The 17,402-nt window shown below is 57.1% G+C and overlaps 1 protein-coding gene across 13 annotated transcripts in view; it reads right to left on the minus strand.

The window, feature by feature from the left end:
* Positions 1 to 339: 339 nt before the first annotated feature.
* Positions 340 to 17,402, minus strand: part of DNM1 (dynamin 1) — a 45,589-nt gene continuing 28,526 nt past the window's right edge. For 2 of the 13 annotated variants that reach the window (XM_068553815.1, XM_068553814.1), the window contains exons 12-22: positions 15,801 to 15,871; positions 15,577 to 15,628; positions 15,360 to 15,371; positions 12,517 to 12,630; positions 8,606 to 8,715; positions 7,757 to 7,868; positions 7,281 to 7,292; positions 6,738 to 6,908; positions 5,401 to 5,642; positions 4,815 to 5,030; positions 340 to 945 (exon numbers count right to left, since the gene is read on the minus strand). In XM_068553815.1, the coding sequence (XP_068409916.1) occupies positions 885 to 945; positions 4,815 to 5,030; positions 5,401 to 5,642; positions 6,738 to 6,908; positions 7,281 to 7,292; positions 7,757 to 7,868; positions 8,606 to 8,715; positions 12,517 to 12,630; positions 15,360 to 15,371; positions 15,577 to 15,628; positions 15,801 to 15,871 (1,173 nt within the window). In that variant the 3' untranslated portion in view covers positions 340 to 884. The other 11 variants (XM_068553805.1, XM_068553804.1, XM_068553811.1 and 8 more) reach the window with 8 other exon arrangements.

A 17,402-nucleotide genomic window follows, 5' to 3' on the forward strand; every position in this document is an offset into this window, starting at 1 on the left:
CCACAGCACCCTGAGTGCTGACTTCTGGTCCAGGTGTTTTCCATTCCATCCCCCTGCCCCTCTGCTGGCCTGTCCTACCTGTCCTTCCACAGTGCCTGCCTGGCCAGCACCTCACAGTCCTCCCTCCGGGCCCCCTAGTGGCCAGAGCAGGTTTCACAGGACGAGGATCCGCTGACTCCAGGTGCTTTCCCAGGAGGCCTCGGAAAGGATGGGGCTTTTTTCTCCACATCTTACAGCACCCTAGCGATAGCTGGGCCCTTCCCCATCCCTCACCCCAATGTTTAAACCTTTACCTCTCCCTGAGCGCCACAGAGAACACAGGCCACAGAGGACACGCTGTTCCCCATCATCCAGAAATGGGTTTTATTCTCAGCCAAGAGACAGCAAGACTGGTAGTGGTCAGAGAACCACACAGCTGCCAGTACAGCACCCCCGTGTTCGAGGGGGGGGCTAGGGACGGGAGGGTGGCAGAGGGGGGCTGGCTGTCCACAGGCTGGGTACGACAGGGGGGCTCATCGGAGGTGGCACGCTTTGGAGGGGGATGTCAGGGTGACAGCGTTCCCGTGTAGTTGGGCCACAAGACTCCTCAAGGACAGCATGGTGATTGATTCCCGACACTAGAGGTGAGGCTTGGCCATATATGTGTGTGTGTATATATATATATATATATGAGTATTTATAGCTATTTATAGAACTGGGCAGGAGCAAGACCGCAGAGGGGCACAAGTTTCACCAACGTCACTCCTGGATGTGTCAGCTCACCACAACAGACTAAGTCACAGATGAAGGGGAAGCTCTGGGGCTGGGTAGCCACTGTCAAGTCACAGAACAGCCGTCCAGGCAGGCTTGGAAAGGGAGGTCTCCGAGGAATAGGAGGGATCTGGTTAGAGGTCGAAGGGGGGCCTGGGGCTCTCAGGTCGGGATGGACTTGCCTGACCCGATCGGCTGGCAGTTGGAGAGAAAGCAAAGAGAGAACGGGAGAGAGAAAAGGGGGAGAGAGCTGGTAAGGCAAGGGCAGCCTAGCCTGGCAGTCAGGGGAGAGGAGGGCAGGGGCAGAAGACCCAGGTGTGGGCAAGGGTTCTGGAATAGGGAAGAGAGACGAGAAAGGGAAGGTAGAAGGGCAGGAGATGGGCAGGGGCCAGAGCCTCACGGGGGTCTGGGGTAAAGGCTGGGGCAGCGCCCACCCCTCCACACACGCTGGTCTCTCACACACCACCAGGCAGTGCACCCACAGCTCCAGACACGTGCTCGGCCCCCTCTGGCTTCCCTCTTCTCTGGCCCCCTGTCTTTCAACCCACTGGCGCAGGGCCATCCCTAGCCTCAGGGAGTATGGGGCCGTGAGCCCCACGTGACAGCCACCAGGCCTGATGGAGAAAGACAGGAGAACGAACACTGTTTGAACCAGGAGGGCAAAGCTAACAGAATGGCTGGAGGGAGCACTAGAGGCCCCTCTGGGTGGGCAGAAAGCCCACGAGTCCTCTAAAGGGACCCTGGGGAGGCAGGGAGGGCAGGCGGCCGGATGCCAGTGGCCACAGGCTTATAAGTCTAAGAGGGGAGCCTCAGCTGGTCGGGGGACCGCAGGTCGCGTAGGTGAGGCTGGGCCCTTCCTGCTGGGGAAAAGCAGAAGAGCAAGAGTCAGCGCAGGTGCAGAGTGGCAGGCAGGTTCGCTGGGCGAGTTTGGGGGCCCAGCTGGGGCGGAACTCGGAGAAGCTGGCTTGCCCAGGTCCGCAGACACTGTCATCCCCTTAGCGGAAAAGTGGAGGTCACCCCTAGGAGCAACAGGCCCAGGTGGATGGGCCTGCGGGCTGGCTACGGTGCTCCACCTGGGGCTGAGGGCGCTGCCTTCAAAACTGCACCAGCAGGAGTGACAGTACCGTGGAGGCAGGGGAGGGGGCTGTGTGACCTGCCTGGCCTGTGAACTGTGCTCTGGGCTGATGGTGGGGGGGACACTCAGGCTTTCCCAAATCATCAAATAACCAGAGCCTTCACCCCCAGCTGCTGCTCGCTTGCTGGCTCGATAAAGGAGGTGGGACTTTGACTTCCTCTGCCCTATCGTGGATTCGGTTTCCAGAGCTCCCAGGCTGGGAGCTGGCTGCCCTGCCCCAGCAGCAGGGCTCAGATCGGGGAATGAGTGTGGCACCCCAGGGTGAGATGCCAAGGCCTCTGGATGCCTGAGTCCAGCCCTACACACACCCCCCGCCAAGCTCCCTGCCCCTAACACCATGAACCATGAGCTCTGCGCTCTTTCTGACGCCTCCAGAGAGCACCCAGCTTTGCCAGCTTGGGTGCGGAGCCTGTCCCAAGACCTCCCCAGGCTCAGCCATGGAGGTCTTGGGCAGTGGCACTGAGTCCCGAGGCTCGTTGAGAAGGGAGGTGAGAGAGCCAGCTGGCAGCGAGGACAGAAAGAGGAAAGAATAAGTCTGGAGCTGCAGAAGGGAGAGGGAGGGGGCCTGCCTCTGAGGTCCCAGGTTCGCCCTGCAGTGTGGAGCTGGTGCGGCAGGGGGCAGACACACCGGTTCATGCAGCAGGCGGAGAGGCCTGCACCTACCGTGGCTGACGCTCCTCAGGGGTCACTGATAGTGATTCTGAAAGACAGCACGAAATCAACGTGGCAGTTCACGTTCACGGACGGGGCAGGCCTGGGGGTGGGGGGACACGCACACGCACACGCCCGGGCGTGCACACACATGCGGTGAGGGCCCGCGGCCCCGCATGCACACGCTGACACACATGCCCACAAACAACACGCATACACCCCAACCCCCAATGCCCAGCAACCTCGCTGGCCAGCACGTGCAGCATGGATCTGGGGCATGCAGCCACTTGGCACACTGAAGCACACGCGGGGGCGGAGTCACAACACAGAAGCTCGCCCGCACACAGGAGGCATTTGCACCAGCTCCCTGCACACTTGTGCCTGGTGTGCTCAGAGGGCCACCTGCATTGCTCCAGGAGAGACAGGTCTTGCTTTCTTAGGGTCCAGCGGTCATGTCTCCACCCAAGAGCCTTCCATGGCTCCCTACTGCTCACAGCACTGAGTCCCAACAAGTCAGCCTCTTCTGTGGACTTTGAAGGTTCTCCAACCTGCCCCACCTTACCCAGGGCAAACTTTTTTTTCTTTTTTTTTGGCTGTGCTGCGCGGCACGCAGGATCTTAACTCCCTGACTAGGGATCGAACCCATGCCCCCGGCAGTGGAAGTGCAGAATCTTAACCACTGGAACCTCCAGGGAAGTCTCCAGGGCAACGTTTTCTTATTCTTCCTCATTCTACCTGCACTCTGCTCTGGCCAGCAGCTCTCAATGTATTCCACACTAAACCTTTGCCCACTTGCTGCTCCTCACCCAAACGCCCTCCTGACTCCTCACCACCTGAGCCTTATCTCCATCAGCCCTGGGATCTCACTGAAGTCAAGCTGCCTTGAAGCTCCCCAGACTGCTCTCTCCTCTGAGGCTGTGACTTCCCATGTGTCAGCCAGACTAGAGTCAGAGCAGGTGCTAAATCTTACAGTTCTCATGTCACACCTCAGCACAGGCCTGGGCATGTCAAATACCCTTAAGAATCTGAACTCACATTGGAAGTTAGCAAATAGTTCCTATAGCCACTTTTGCAGTTAATGTGGCATCCCTATAGCCACTGTCTCCCCTGATCCCCACACCAACCTGGGAGAAAGGCAGAATGTTAAATATCATTTGGTAGAAGGGAAACTGAGGCCCTGGAAGGGAAAGTGACTCGCCTAAAGGCCCACTCCAGTCCAGTGCCCCTGACCAACACCATGCTGCCTGCTTTACCCCATCTGCCTTGGTCGTTAGGTCACCAAAGAGCAAGCCCCATCTCTGCTTCACTGTAGGTTCATGGAGGTTAGACCCATGGCCCTACCCTCCAGCCATCTGGAAACATAAATGGATATTATTGGTCTGATGTGTTCTTCCTCAGAGAACATGGCCAGTGGAAACAGGGCAGACTGAGTTAAATATCAGAGTGAGCTTCCTTGAAAGAAGGTCATGGATCAAGAAGGCAAAGGCAAGGGATGAAGTAGAACCCTTTTCCCTGGAGATTTCTGGGAATGGGGCAGCCTCCACCCACTCCTGGCACCACACACACCACGTTGGTCCAGGCCAGGTAGGGCCGGAGGCAAGGGGAAGGAAGAAAGCCATCAGGCTGTCCCATGGCTCCCAGGCCCCTTTCCCAGCTGCTCCATGTCCTACCGCATGCCTGGGTGCCATTCTTACACTCTCACATCCGTGTGCACGCCCACGCACACATCACACACCTTGCTGGTCACACAGTCACAACCCTCGGGGACAGGTCCAAAGAGTCAGGACTGGGAAGTGCGGGCACCAGGGTAGCCCTGAGAGTAAGTGAATAAAATCTACCCATCCAGAGAGGATTTGGGTTCAGATCCTCAGACCTGAGGTAGGCTCACTAGGAGCTGGGAGACAGAAGTAGAGGACGGAATGGAGAATGGAGGAGAGCGGCTAGAAGGGGAAAGGAGAAGGGAGGCAACGCGCGGAAGAGAGAGAGAGTGAAAAAGGAGGGAAGCGCCATGCAAGTGCTGGAAAGAAGAGGGCAGGTGGGAAGAAGCCCCACGGCCCCCTCCCCAGAAACGACCACCTGCGGAACTCAGCGCTCCCTGGGGGCAGGCTCCGCCAGCCCTCGGCCACACCCCCGGTGGCTCTGGCACCCACGGTCCAAGTGACCTGGACGGAGAGGGCCGGCTCTGGCGACCTGGGCCGATGCTCCGGAATCCGGCCCCACCTCCCTCCCGGCCACGCCCGCCCGGCGGTCTCTGCCGCCGCTTTCAGCCCCTACTCACCTGGGGACCCCGGGCGGGGCGCGGTTGGGGCGCGAGGGCACCTGGGGGGGAGGACCGAAGGGGTCAGGGGAAGCCCCCGGCCTGGAGGGCACGGGGGGCGCCCCCCCTAGGGCGGACCCAGCAGGCGGAGGCCCAGGAGCAGGGCCCCGCGACCCGGGCCGGGCTGGGGGCACCGCGGGGGCTCGGCGCTGCGGTGTGGGGCTGGACGTGGGTGACCTGCGGGCGACAGGGACCGAAGGACAAGGAGGGGAGAGAGATGAGCGGCTCCGCCCCCACCGTGAGGCCTCGCCCCCAGCTGGGTGCCGGCCACGCCCATGCGCGCAAGCCCCGCCCCTCCGCGCCTTAGGTTTTCGCCGGAGTTTAAGCCCGCCCCCAGAGGCTCCAATGTTCCAGCTCCACCCCTCCCGGCAGCCAGCTCTCCAGGCAAGCCCCGCCCCGCGATAAGCCCCGCCCATCTCTAAGGCCCGCCCCTCGCTCCAGGTGGGAGCCATCCCGGTGACGCCGGCGCGCCACTGCCCGGTCCCGGCCCTCTTCCAGCGGGCCCCGGGCTGGGGGGCTTTGGGGCCGTGGGAGCCGGCCCTGGTACCTGCGTCCAGCCGGTACGCTCTGCACCTGCAGCCAGGAGTCGTCCACGGGCGGGGGCATGGGCGTGCTGACAGTGGTCGTGTTGATGTCGCCGATGATGCTGAGCGCCTCTTTCAGTGCGTGGTACATGCGCAGCATCTCGTCGCGCCGCTGCGCCTGCTCGGCCGACTCCTCCATCAGTGTGTTCTGGTCCCCGCACGAGTACAGGTTGGCCAGCAGCTCCGAGAAGATGAATTCCTTGGTCTGCGGGCGGGCAAAGAGAGGAGAGGGCTGGGACCTGACGCCTGTACCAATTTGTACCAATCCCCGCCGGGCCCTACTAACTCGGGGATGCGGTTCTGCCACTGCCTAAACTCAGAGATCTCCCTTGCTTCCCCGCCTCCCCGCTTGCCCTTTTTCTCAGATGGTCCAGAGAAGAAAAGTGAACTGTTCAAGGTCATAGATCTAGGAGAACACTCAGGGCCTATTATGCACCAGGACACCTGGTTACTCAGCTTATTTCAACCTCAGTTTCCTCATCTGTAAAATGGGGTAGTTACACCCTTTCCAAAGACTTGTATGCTCCACTGGACCAAAATAAGGAAGACGACAGTTTAAAATTTTCTGAGCCCTTGAGTAACAGGTGTGAATGTGTGCCTGGACTGGGTGAAATGTGAGTCTCTGTGTGTAGGCCATGGGTTAATGTTCTCCTTAAAAATTCCCAGATGTTACCTGGCCCAGGCTCTGGAACATTTGTGGAGAGATGCTGAGGTTTTTTATGCCGTAGGCCTGTGTCTCATTTATTCGTTATCTAAATTTATGTTGAGCACCTACTACATGCCAGGCATTGTGTTGTTATGCACTTTATATTCATTTAATCCTCAACTCTATCATTATCCATATTTTGCATATAAGAAAACAGAGGCTCAGAGAGGGTAGTTCGTTTGCTCAAAGTCACACAGGGAACTTGCGGCAAAGCCAGGATTCCAACACAGTTCTAATTCCCCTCGGGCCATGCTTTTTCACTAAGCCATGGGTGGAAGTGGTTCCGGGGGGTGTGTATCTCAAAACATGGTGTGGGAGATCTCAAAACATGGTCTGGGAGTTCTCAAAAGATGCAGATTCCTAGCCCCTCCTGGAAAGCATTTAAGCATGCTTGGAACGACTTGGTTGTGTGAATCTACAAAATAATATACGAAGCTCACATTATATTTCTATTGGATAGCTCTGGCTTGGACCCATGCCTCCCTCCCCAGACTTGGTCCCACGTGACTAGCCCGTGCCTACCCCAGGCCAACCTGGCCACCTGCCTCCCTGGTCCCACGAGAGCACCCGCCCCCCACGCGGTGGTGCACCCACATTGTTGATCATGAGGTGCATGATGGTCTTAGGCATGAGGTCCCGGACGGTCTTGTTGACGATGGCCATGTATGAGTCCACCAAGTTCCGGATGGTCTCCACCTGCCGCTCCAGCTGTGGGTCCATGGAGTGCATGAAGTTGTCTGAGCCATTCTCCTCCGTCTCACTGGCCTGCCATTGAGGACAGGGCATCAGGATGGCTGGGCCCTCAAAGCCAGGTTCCAGGCATCCCCAGGGTCCCAGCCCCTTCAAGGATGCCTGGAACGCTGAGGTACGGAGAGAAGCTATCTCTGTGTACAAAGACACCGGCTCCCCCGTAGCTCTGGGTCTCTGGGCTCTGCCCACCCCAGTGCCTCTCAGGACCCCAGACCCTCATTCAGCCTTATCTTGGCTCTGACTCTAGTACCTAGAATTTGCCTTACTTTCCCAGTCCATAAATTAGGAAAGGACATCTCCAAGGACCCTTCCTGATCCTAAAGCCCTGGCCAGATCTGTCGCCAGGCTAGAGACGCCTGGCAGAAGGTGAGAGAGGGACACACTCACTTTCTCTTTGTCCTGGGAGGCCCACACCAAAGCCACAGAGGTCACCACACCAGCATTGCCATCGTCGCCGCCGCCACCAGCGAGCACAGCCGTAGCAGACACACACAGAGAGGAAAAGAGGAGGGACTGAGTAAACCCAGGGCACTGCACGCCAACTGTAAGGCAACTCTAGACGTTGTCACAGTGAGAGAGGGTAGAAAAGTGAAGGCAGTCACAAGAAAGCATGATCATACGAAAGGGATGCCGGAAATGCCATCTGTGTCAGAGAAAGGGTCGTGTAAAACTGCATTGGAGCAGGATGGGAGGAAGGGTTAACTCTGATCCCACCCCAGAGCAGGTAGGGGGAGGATCCCTGCTATTTCTGAGCCCAAGAAGAGCTCGAAAATATGGCATGGCTTGGCATCACTGTGGATGGCTCCCCCCGGAGCTCCTTATTTTAAGCAGCTTGCCCCTCCCCTACCTCCCCTGCCACTCACCCCAACACGCTCGGGGTACACGCCAGCCCTCAGGAAGGAGGCCTTCCAGCTATCCACCTCCTCCTGTGTCTCGCACGCCAGTTCCAGCTGCCGATAATCCTTGTAGACGTTCCTGCAAGATGGGGCAGGTGGTGAGGGGAGATGGGGGGCAAAGCCCATTCACCTTGGTGGTTAAGGGCGTGCGTGGACTGGGGTCATCGTGCCTGTGGGCCAATCCTCGCTTTCTTACTCCCCAGCTGTGGCAAGTCCCTTCTTCTCTCCCAGCCTTAGTTTTCTCGTCTGGAAGATGGGTTAATAATAACAATTCTTGCCTTTTAGGGTCATTGAGAGGATTTAGTGAAATGAGCAGTAAAATACTCTATTAGAAAGGGACTGAGCTCTCATAAAATGGGCACCCATGACAGTGCAGCCCCTGGCTTAGATCTCAACCCCCATTGGCCCCCTCCCAGGCTTTCCCCTCTTGGCAGCTGTACTGAACCCTCATCTCTGAGTAGGAGAAAGTCCACTAGAGTCAGCCCTGGGTTGGGAGGGGAGAGGCCTAGCACTGCCAGTATCTTATGCAGGGCAGGTACTAACCAAGTGATTGCAGAAGGACAGGAAGGGAGGAAGGAGGGAGGGAGGGAGGGAGAGAGAGACGGAGAGGGAGGGAGGAAAGGCAGGAAGGAGAAAGGAAGGGGTGGCAGGAGGGAGGCCAGGAACGAGATCTTGACATGAGTCTAGCACAGATTAGAAACTCAGTAAATATTTGTCAAATGAATGACTTGCTGGGGAGCCTGGGGCAGATCTCTCTCTCTTCTGGATCTGTGGGCCCTCTTTACTCCCCAGGGCCCCGTGGGGGCAGGCAGGCACCTCTGCTCCGTGTTGAAGAGGGCAAAGATGTGCTTGCTGGACATGAAGCCCTTCTCCACGTCCCGCAGCTTCAGGTTGTCCACGGACAGCATGTATTTCTTCTCTTTCTCCTGGGGGAGAGGGAGGAGTGATGGGTGAGGTTGGTGCTGTCTCTGCTATGCCTCACTCCCTAAGGATGCTCCCTGTCGCAGGGCGGGGGGACCTGGGACTATGGACCACCAACCCCCTTGCACTGCACGGGTGCTGTCTGATGAAAGCCTGGCCACGGAGCCCTGGGTCTGCTAGGCACCTCGGCTCCCCACGGCGTTCAAGCCCTTCCCACCACCTCCGCATCCATGCCAGAGCTCAAGAGCCTGGGGTGGCGAGGCTGAGCTTGGCTCCCACATCCCGCCCCAAGCAAGCCCTGGACGCAAGCCAGGCCAGCCCCAGCCAGGGACCCCGCACTCGGCCTCTCTTGCCCCCAGCCTGGCCGATGGGGCCTGCTTTGGATAAGCCTCTGACTTCATTTCCTGACTGGAGAGACGGGGAAGGGGGGCGGCCACCAGGCCTGGCAGCTTCAAAGGGCTGGTTCAGCCCACTCCCCACAGCTGCCCATGTGTTAGCAATCAGGCACCCAGCACAAGCCTGGAGATGGTGAGTCTGTGTGTGCAACGTGTGTGGTTGTATGCCTGTGCAAACATGTGCACGTCTGAGCACGTGTCCTCTCACCACTGTGCGTGTGCCCGTGTGTCCCTGTGTGTGCACGAGGTTGCCTGAGGAGGTGCCAGCCCGGCCGTGTGTGCGTGTGAGCATGTTTGTACGTGTGCACAGTTTCGTAGGTGTGGCAACTGTAAATGTCCATGTGTCTGCATGAATGTACCTGCGGGACATGCGCTGTGGGTGCACATACTTACGTGCATATAGTTTTTGCAATGGGCTGAATCTGTTTGGTTTATCTGTATCGTCTGGGAGGAGTTATGCTTATCTGTGGATGGCATGTGGGTGCCAGGCCTGTGTGCACATGTGTGTACGTCTGGTGGGGGCTGACACGTGACTGTAGGCTTCTCTGTCCTACAGACAGAGGGGAGGAGCTCAGGGGTCTTCGGAGGAGGTACCCCAGGATGGGGCTCTGGGAGGAGGGGAGGGGTTTCTGCTGCCTGTACCCCACCAGCCAACCCAACACCACAGGGCCCACGCCCGGGGACGCAGTGGGGGGTGACTGTGTGGGTTTGGAGAACTCGGGGCTTGGGCATGAGCATCGCCTCGGATCTCGGGTCGGGGGCTGGGTTTCGGAGGACCCCGCTCCCCGTCCTGGCGTCATGCTGCCCACCTCCCTCTGCCCCCCGCACCCCCCTGGCCCGTCCAGCCACATAAAGCCCTCTTTATGCCAGGCGGGTGGCCGGGAGCCCCAGAGGGCGGCTGGGGGAGGAGAGGAGGAAGTTGCACACGCGGCCAGGGAACATCTGGAAGCATTCGAGGGAGGCCCCGCCGCCCCCCGCCCTGCGCTCTGCTCTGGGGTTGGACACTAGGTAGGAGCAGCCTCCTTCCCGCAGGCCGGCCCGTCCCCAGGCCCCTCCTCCCCAGCCAGAGCTCCCGCTCACCCCTGCCACGTCAAAGGAGGCAGAAGGGGAGTCAGAGCAGAGAGGGGACCCCGGGCTGGCTGGGCTGGGCTGGGGACCTTGCATCTCCAGGACGTGGGGCCGAAGCTCTCACCCGACGGACAGACATTGCAGCCTGGATGGATCAGAGGACACCTCCACTCCGTCTACCCAGTGTTTAGACTATCTGTTCAGGACTCCCAAATTGTACAGTAGTCTGCACATTGGTTAGGCTGGGCTGGGTTAGACCCTCGGCACCGCCGCTGGAGAGCTGGACCGACCCCCGCGCGCCATCCCAGAACCGGAGCCTGGAGCCGGGGCAGGGGGCTTGGGGGGCACTGGGTGGGCTGGGAGGAGGCAACAGGGGTGGGGGCGCCACCATGCTGTGGGACGGGGTGGGGCTGCTGATGGGTGGCGGAGGAAGAGTGAGAAGATGGGGGGTCAGTGAGGGCTGGGGATGTGGGCGGCCGCCTGTCTGCCCAGAGGATCACCCAAGTCCCAAAGACCAGACGGCTGGTGGCTGGGTGGAGAAGGGGGACAGATCACCCTCCGCCCAGCCCGGACCACCTCCGTGTCCCCAGCTGTTTTAGGGCAAAAAGATGCACTCACAACCCAACACACACACGCAACCTTACCTCGGCACGAACACACCTACAACTCGGAAACATACATTCCCACACTCGAATTTTAAATCACACATCCGTGTCCCAAGCACACACAAGTGCATGCACACACATGCGTGCACAGACGCACACACCCACTCACAATGGAACACCAGCCCTCCCCCATCCTTACATCCCCAATACATACAATACACATCCTCAGACGTGCCACACGCACGCCCTCCCTCCTCAAGCCCACTCGCCACACATACACACAGACGCTTACACACCGGGCACGGGCACACACGCCTCAGGCACACATGGTCTGCCCCCAAACACACATGCAAACCCTCATACACCGAACACGCCCCGACGCTTATACCCCAGACACTCTCCTGTCAAACTCCCACACCCCACGTCCACAAGCCTCACATACACCCTCACCTCCCAGCACTCACTGCCCAGCCCTCCCCCACCCACACATAACACTCAACGCCGGGTCACACACGACTCAACTCAAATGTACACACGAAGTTCCACAGAGACCAGCCCCCCCGACACACACACACACATACAAGGACGGGGGCCCCGCTCAGATATACTCCCTCCTCCCCGCCAGTGTAGCCCGTCGCTGGCCCCCAGCCCCAGGTCACACTGTCCCCTGGCCCTGCGCAAGGAACCTCAACACAGGAGCCCAAGGAGTGGTGGGGCATGGGCACGTCTAGGGAGGCTGCCCGGGGGGGTAGAGCAGGAAGCGGTCCCCACACCCGTGCCCCGCACCGCCCCACACTCCACCCCTTCGAGGGGCCCCATGCTCTGGGAGAGGCCAGGGTTGGGGTAATGAGGTCCAGATGGCTTGGCGCCCCCGCCGGTGACGACAGAGGGCCCCGCCCAAAGTGAGGAGGGGGGCCCTGCCTGGGGAGACTTGGAGGGGGCAGGGATCAAGGAGGGGGGCTTGGAGAGCGAAATCAGAGGCCACCGCCCCAGGCTCTGCTCCCCCATGGAGAGCACCTTCGCCTTCAACAGACCCCTCAGGAAGAAGGGGGCCCCTCCCCCCGACTCTTTGGCCAGCTGGAGTTCATTACCACAAGCCCCCTCCCCCCCAGCCCTCCCTGCTCTCTCTGGTCACCTCTGGAATCCAGATGTGGAAGCCAAAGAGACTTGTTCTTAAAGGAGACCAGCGGTAGGGAAGGGGGGGTGGCTGGGCTTCTCTGTGCCCAGTGGGCAGGGAGGGGCTTGGGGTGGTGCCTCTGTGGGGCCCCATCGCTCCTCGCCCCTCTAGCTGGAGGCACCCTGGGCATCCCCCTCGGCCTGCTGGGGGCTGGGGGGCTGGGGGGCTGGGGTGCAGGGGTTAACAGCGTGTCTGGCAGCTGGACTCGTGTGTGTCATGGGCCTGTGGAGGCCACGGAGTAGGAGGCACGCCCTGGAGCAAGAAAACAGGAAGGCTGCGGGGCTGGTGGGGTCAGGGAGGGATGCCCAGCACCCCTGCCCACCCCAGGGCGCTCAGCCCCAAGCTCCCCAGTCCTGCCAAGCCATCTTCTCCATCCAGCCTGGATAAGCCCCCAGGATTGCCTGCCTCTGGTCCTGACCTCCCACCTCCACCCCGAGGTCTTTGATGGGATTTTTAAATACCCCTTTTGGGTGGTTCAGTCCACTCCAAGCCTGTGGTAGGGTCTCAGCCTGCCTCTGGCCACCAGCCAAACCCCTTGATGACCGGTGGCCCTTTACTTACCTCGTCATCCTTGTACCAGGACAGATTCTCGGCGGTCAGCACAAACCAATACTCCTTGGAGCCCCCCTTCATGATACCGATGTTGTTGATGGTCAGCCAGCCCTTCCGGATGACCTGGAGGGTTGGGGGGGGGGCAGGAAGTCAGTGGACAGAGGCCAGGATTCCCCATGGAAGATGGGGTAGGCAAAGAGAGACCCTCAAAAGCTTACCCCTCCCCCAGCTCTTCAAGGCCTGGCTGGTCAGAGAGGGTGGGGGCCAGACCTGCCCTGGTTTGAACCACAGGTGAACAGAGGGGAAGACAGAGGAAGGCAGAGGTCAGCTCAGGATAAAGAGCCTTCTGACAGAGCCATCTGAGTAGGGGACTGGTGGCCTTGGTAGGGGACAAGCTCCCCACTGCTAAAAAGTGTGCAAGCAGAGTTTCGGTGGCTGATTGGGCAAGATAACTCTGAGTATCTTTTCAGGTTAACAGTCAGTTTATTCAAAGACTTTTTCTGACCTCAGGGACTTTGCACATGCTTCTGTTGACTCTGCCTAGAAAGCACTTCCTCCTGTTTGCCTGGCAAATCCTACTCATCCTCTGGGTATGAGCTCAGAAGTCACATTCTCAGGCAGGCTCTCCCCGGCCCCCCATATAAGTCAGACCCCTATTGTAATCTTTCATCACTCCCTTAAGCTTTCTTCTATGACGATGACTGGAATTTTGAATTTGTGTGCGTGTGTGTATGTGTGTGATTATCTGTTGATGTCAGTCTGTCTTGCTAAATTGTGAACTCTCTCCCTCGTTGGTGTATCACAGCACTTGGCAGAGTGCTAGGCAAACAGTAAGTGATCAATAAATATTTGTGGCATGAATACATGAATGCTATGGTAGTAGGGTTCTAAGAGTCTTTGCCTCCAAGCCCCAGACAGGGGTGGGGTGGTAGAGCACGGACGCGGGGAGGGGGTGGGGGGAGGGGCTGAGCACAAATTGCCCAGACTCCTCTTCCCCGGAGAAGCCCAGAGTAACAGGCAAAGGTCTCTTTTCACAGCAGGAAGCAGCTGTCTCTGGGACTGTCCTGAACCACTGACGCAGATTAGGGCCTGTGGATTCTGCTCCAAGGGCAGGGCCACTGACCAGACCCTGGTGGCGGGACAGACTGAGGGGACAAGGGAGCTGCTTCTGCTCCCTCCCCCAGCCCCGGCCTCCCTGGCTTCTCCCCTGAGCATCCGGAGAAGACTGAGCAGCCTGGGGCTGGCAGGAAAGCCCTCTGGGGTCAAGCCTGCTTCTAAGGCCCTCAAAGCACCCCCCGCCCCCACTCCCAGCCCTCCTTAAACCTCTCTGGCTTCCCCGAGAACCTTGCGGAGAACCCAAGTCACACAGCGGATCACAGCTAGTAGCTGCCTTAGTCATTAACAGGGATGTGGTAGCCAAGTGCCTCATGACCACTCTCCCACTCTCCCGGTCTGGAGAGGATCCCCTCAGCATCTTGTCACTGTCTTTGGAATTGAGTCTGAATGCCACACCCTGGCCCTCCATCTCCCCAATCTGACCAACAGACCTCTCCACCCTGCTCCTGCCCTGACTCGCAGCCTTTGTCTTCCCTCGGCCACCCCCAGCTCTGCCTTCCTCCCTGCTCACCCAAAACCCCCTTCCAGAGCCCCAGCACCAGGGACCTCCTGTTCCCCCCACTCCCACCATGCCTGGGGCTTGACTACAAGCCCAGGCTTCCAAGGGGCAGGGCCAGAGTCTGACTCCTGTCCAGGGGCCAGCACAGTACAGGCACCAGTGAGTGTTTGCTGAACTGAATTGCCCTGGGATATTGCATTCATTAGCTCCTTCATTCCATTTAGCACCTACTGTGTGCCAGGCACTGCACTGGGGGCTGAGGGTTTACTGGTGAACAAGACAGACCCAGCCCTTCCCCTTATAGGGTTCAAGAGGGAAATGATATGATGCCAGTAATCACACAAACACCTAGATTATCACAAAGAAACTGCAGCCTCTAGAAGAGCTCAAACTCTATGGCTGGTGGTACAACCAGGGCTGAGAAGTGATGTTTCAGCAGAGATCTGAAGGACAGAATAGGTAAGGAGGCACTGGTCTCTTGACATTTCATTCATCTCTTTACTCAACTCTCTGGTAGAGATGTCAGCTTAAAACCATTCTCTCGGGCTTCCCTGGTGGCGCAGTGGTTAAGAATCTGCCTGCCAGTGCAGGGGACACGGGTTCGTGCCCTGGTCTGGGAAGATTCCACATGCCGCGGAGCAACTAAGCCCGTGAGCCGCAACTACTGAGCCTGCGCATCTGGAGCCTGTGCTCCGCAACGGGAGAGGCCGCGACAGTGAGAGGCCCGCGCACCGCGATGAAGAGTGGCCCCCGCTCTACGCAACTGGAGAAAGCCCTCGCACAGAAACGAAGACCCAACACAGCCAAAAATAAATAAATAAGTAAATAAATAAAAAACAAAAACAAAAACAAGAAAACCCCCAACGTTCTCTCTCATTCATCCGTCCATCTATCCATCCATCAATCCATCCATCCATCCATCCATCCAACAGATATTTAAAGAGCTCCTACTCAGTGCCAGGCCCCTGCCAGGCATTTTCACCCACCCCAGCCCACATGGTCTACCTCTGGCTGAAGTAGATGCTTAGTTCATGCGCAATGATGGACAGATTGGTGGGACTCTGTGTGTGGCTAGACCCTGCCTCTGGCCTGAGTGCATATTTGGACACCCATGTGCTGGTGTGTGCAAGCAGCTCAAGCCAAAGGGTGCCCTCTTGACCCCTGCACATCCCCACTACAAACGGGTCCCCTCCTCCCCCTCACTACACAAACCAAGAGCCCCAGTCCTGGTACTCACCAGAATCTCATCCTGCAAAGAGGTAACCATAGCAACCACGAGAAGCACCGGGAGAGAGGAGAGAGGGTTACTGATGCAGAGTGGGAGGCTTGTGGCTGGCATCTGACAGGCTCTCTGGCCCCTGTGGGACCCTTCCCCTCGGGGGAGGGGGATCTCAGAGCTTGGCGTCCATCCGGCACCCTCCATCCCTCCGGCTGGGGCACTGGAGTTCACTCACCTGGTTCCCTGAAGCCTTCTTCTTGTTCATCTGGTTGCTCCTCTGCTGAGCACTAATGAGGAGAGAAAGAAGAGTCCCAGAAACTTCTCTCAAGAGGCCCGGCTTCATTGCTACTGCTCAGTGGGCACCAGACCCAGAGGCTTAACCCAACAGGCCTGGGTCCTACACAGACATACACACACAGTCACACGAGGTGTCACCTTCTCTGACCAGGGAGCACTCACTTGGCAAAGCCTATGAAGTCCTCATGGTTGGTATTCATGTAAGCCAGTTCAATATCGATGAGGAGCATGACCTTCAAGGATACACAGGTCAGCAGTAAAGTGGAAAAGATACCACAGAGTTTTAAAATGCATGAAAAGCTGGGAGAAGCATACTTGCAGCATGTATAGAGTCCATAATAAATCAATCTATAATCCACAATAAATAAATGTATCCATAATAGTATCCATAATAAACAAAGAGTTCCTATAAATCAATAAGTGGAAGACAAGAAACACAAATCAAAATAGTCAAAGAACATGAATGGGTAACCCATAGAAGAAATGCCTACAACCAATAAGGATATGTAAAAAAATGCTCCCTCTCATTAATAAAGAAATGTAAGTTAAAATGAGACCCCTTTTTAACCTATCAAATTAATAATAAATATTGATAATGACCAGTGTGGGCACAACTGTGGGAAGACAGATTCTCTCACATACCATTGGTGGAACTGTAAATTAGTATCACCTTCTTGGAGGGCAGTTTGGCAATATTTGACAACATTAAAATGCATATATTCACTTCTAGAACTATATCTCACAGATAAGCTCCTTGAGTGAGCAAAGATACATGTACCAGGGTGTTCAGTCTGGTGTGGTTTGTAGCAGAGAAAAACTGGGAACAAGCCAATGGCTATCAGAAGGTGAAATAGATTATGGTATCCTCGAAACTAAGAGGCACTCTACAGCTGTTCAGAAGAATGAGGATAACGTCTGGATCCTGGCATGGGAAAATCCCCTTTGCAAATAATTAAGAGTGATGGGATTTGTAACCAAATTGTGATGGGGGTGACATTCCTGACGCTCAGTGCCGGGTTCAGACCCAGGCCCTGCTGCTTCCGGTGAGTTTGTCCTCACCGAGCTTCAAATTCCACAAATGAAGGGTTTCAGCCTCACAGGAGTGGTGAAGACACAGTGAGAGGAGGAAGGTCATGGGTCTGACCTGTAATAGGTGCTCAACAGACGTTAGCTACAATTATCTTCAGAGAAAAAAAGGCAAGACACACCGCAGGGTTGTGATTCTTTAAGAGTAAGAGGAAATCTGGAGTCTGTATGTGCCTAGGGAAAATGTCTGGAAGGAGACACACCAAACTTTTAATAATGGTTCTTTTATGGGAGACTGGGGGCGGGGAAGAGTGAATGGAGGAACACGTGCTCGTAATTTCATGACTTCTGTACTGATTGAATATTTTATTGAGTATTTATCATTTGTCATTAAAAAGAGACCAGCGAGGATTTAGAAACACAACATCGGCAACAAAAATGTGAGTGATTAGGGACAGCGCCATTGTGGAGAAGGGGCGTATGAGGATGGAAGCTGGGAATTGGGAGTCAGAGGTGGGTATAGACAGAAGATGACAGGGAGATGGCCAAGGAAAAAGGACTCGCCTGTGAGCTTTGTGAGAGCCATGAGGGAGCCTGCTCACCTCTGCTCCTCCCAGCTCAGAGGAGCATTCAGGGAATATGCTTCTTATTGAATGAATGAATGAAGAATGAATGAATATTTGATAAATGACTACATAAAAGGAAGGGAGGGCGCCTATGAGGGGTGTATGGTGACCC

The sequence above is a fragment of the Eschrichtius robustus genome, chromosome 10 (genome assembly GCF_028021215.1).
Source record: "Eschrichtius robustus isolate mEscRob2 chromosome 10, mEscRob2.pri, whole genome shotgun sequence".
Taxonomy (NCBI): Eukaryota; Metazoa; Chordata; class Mammalia; order Artiodactyla; family Eschrichtiidae; genus Eschrichtius; species Eschrichtius robustus.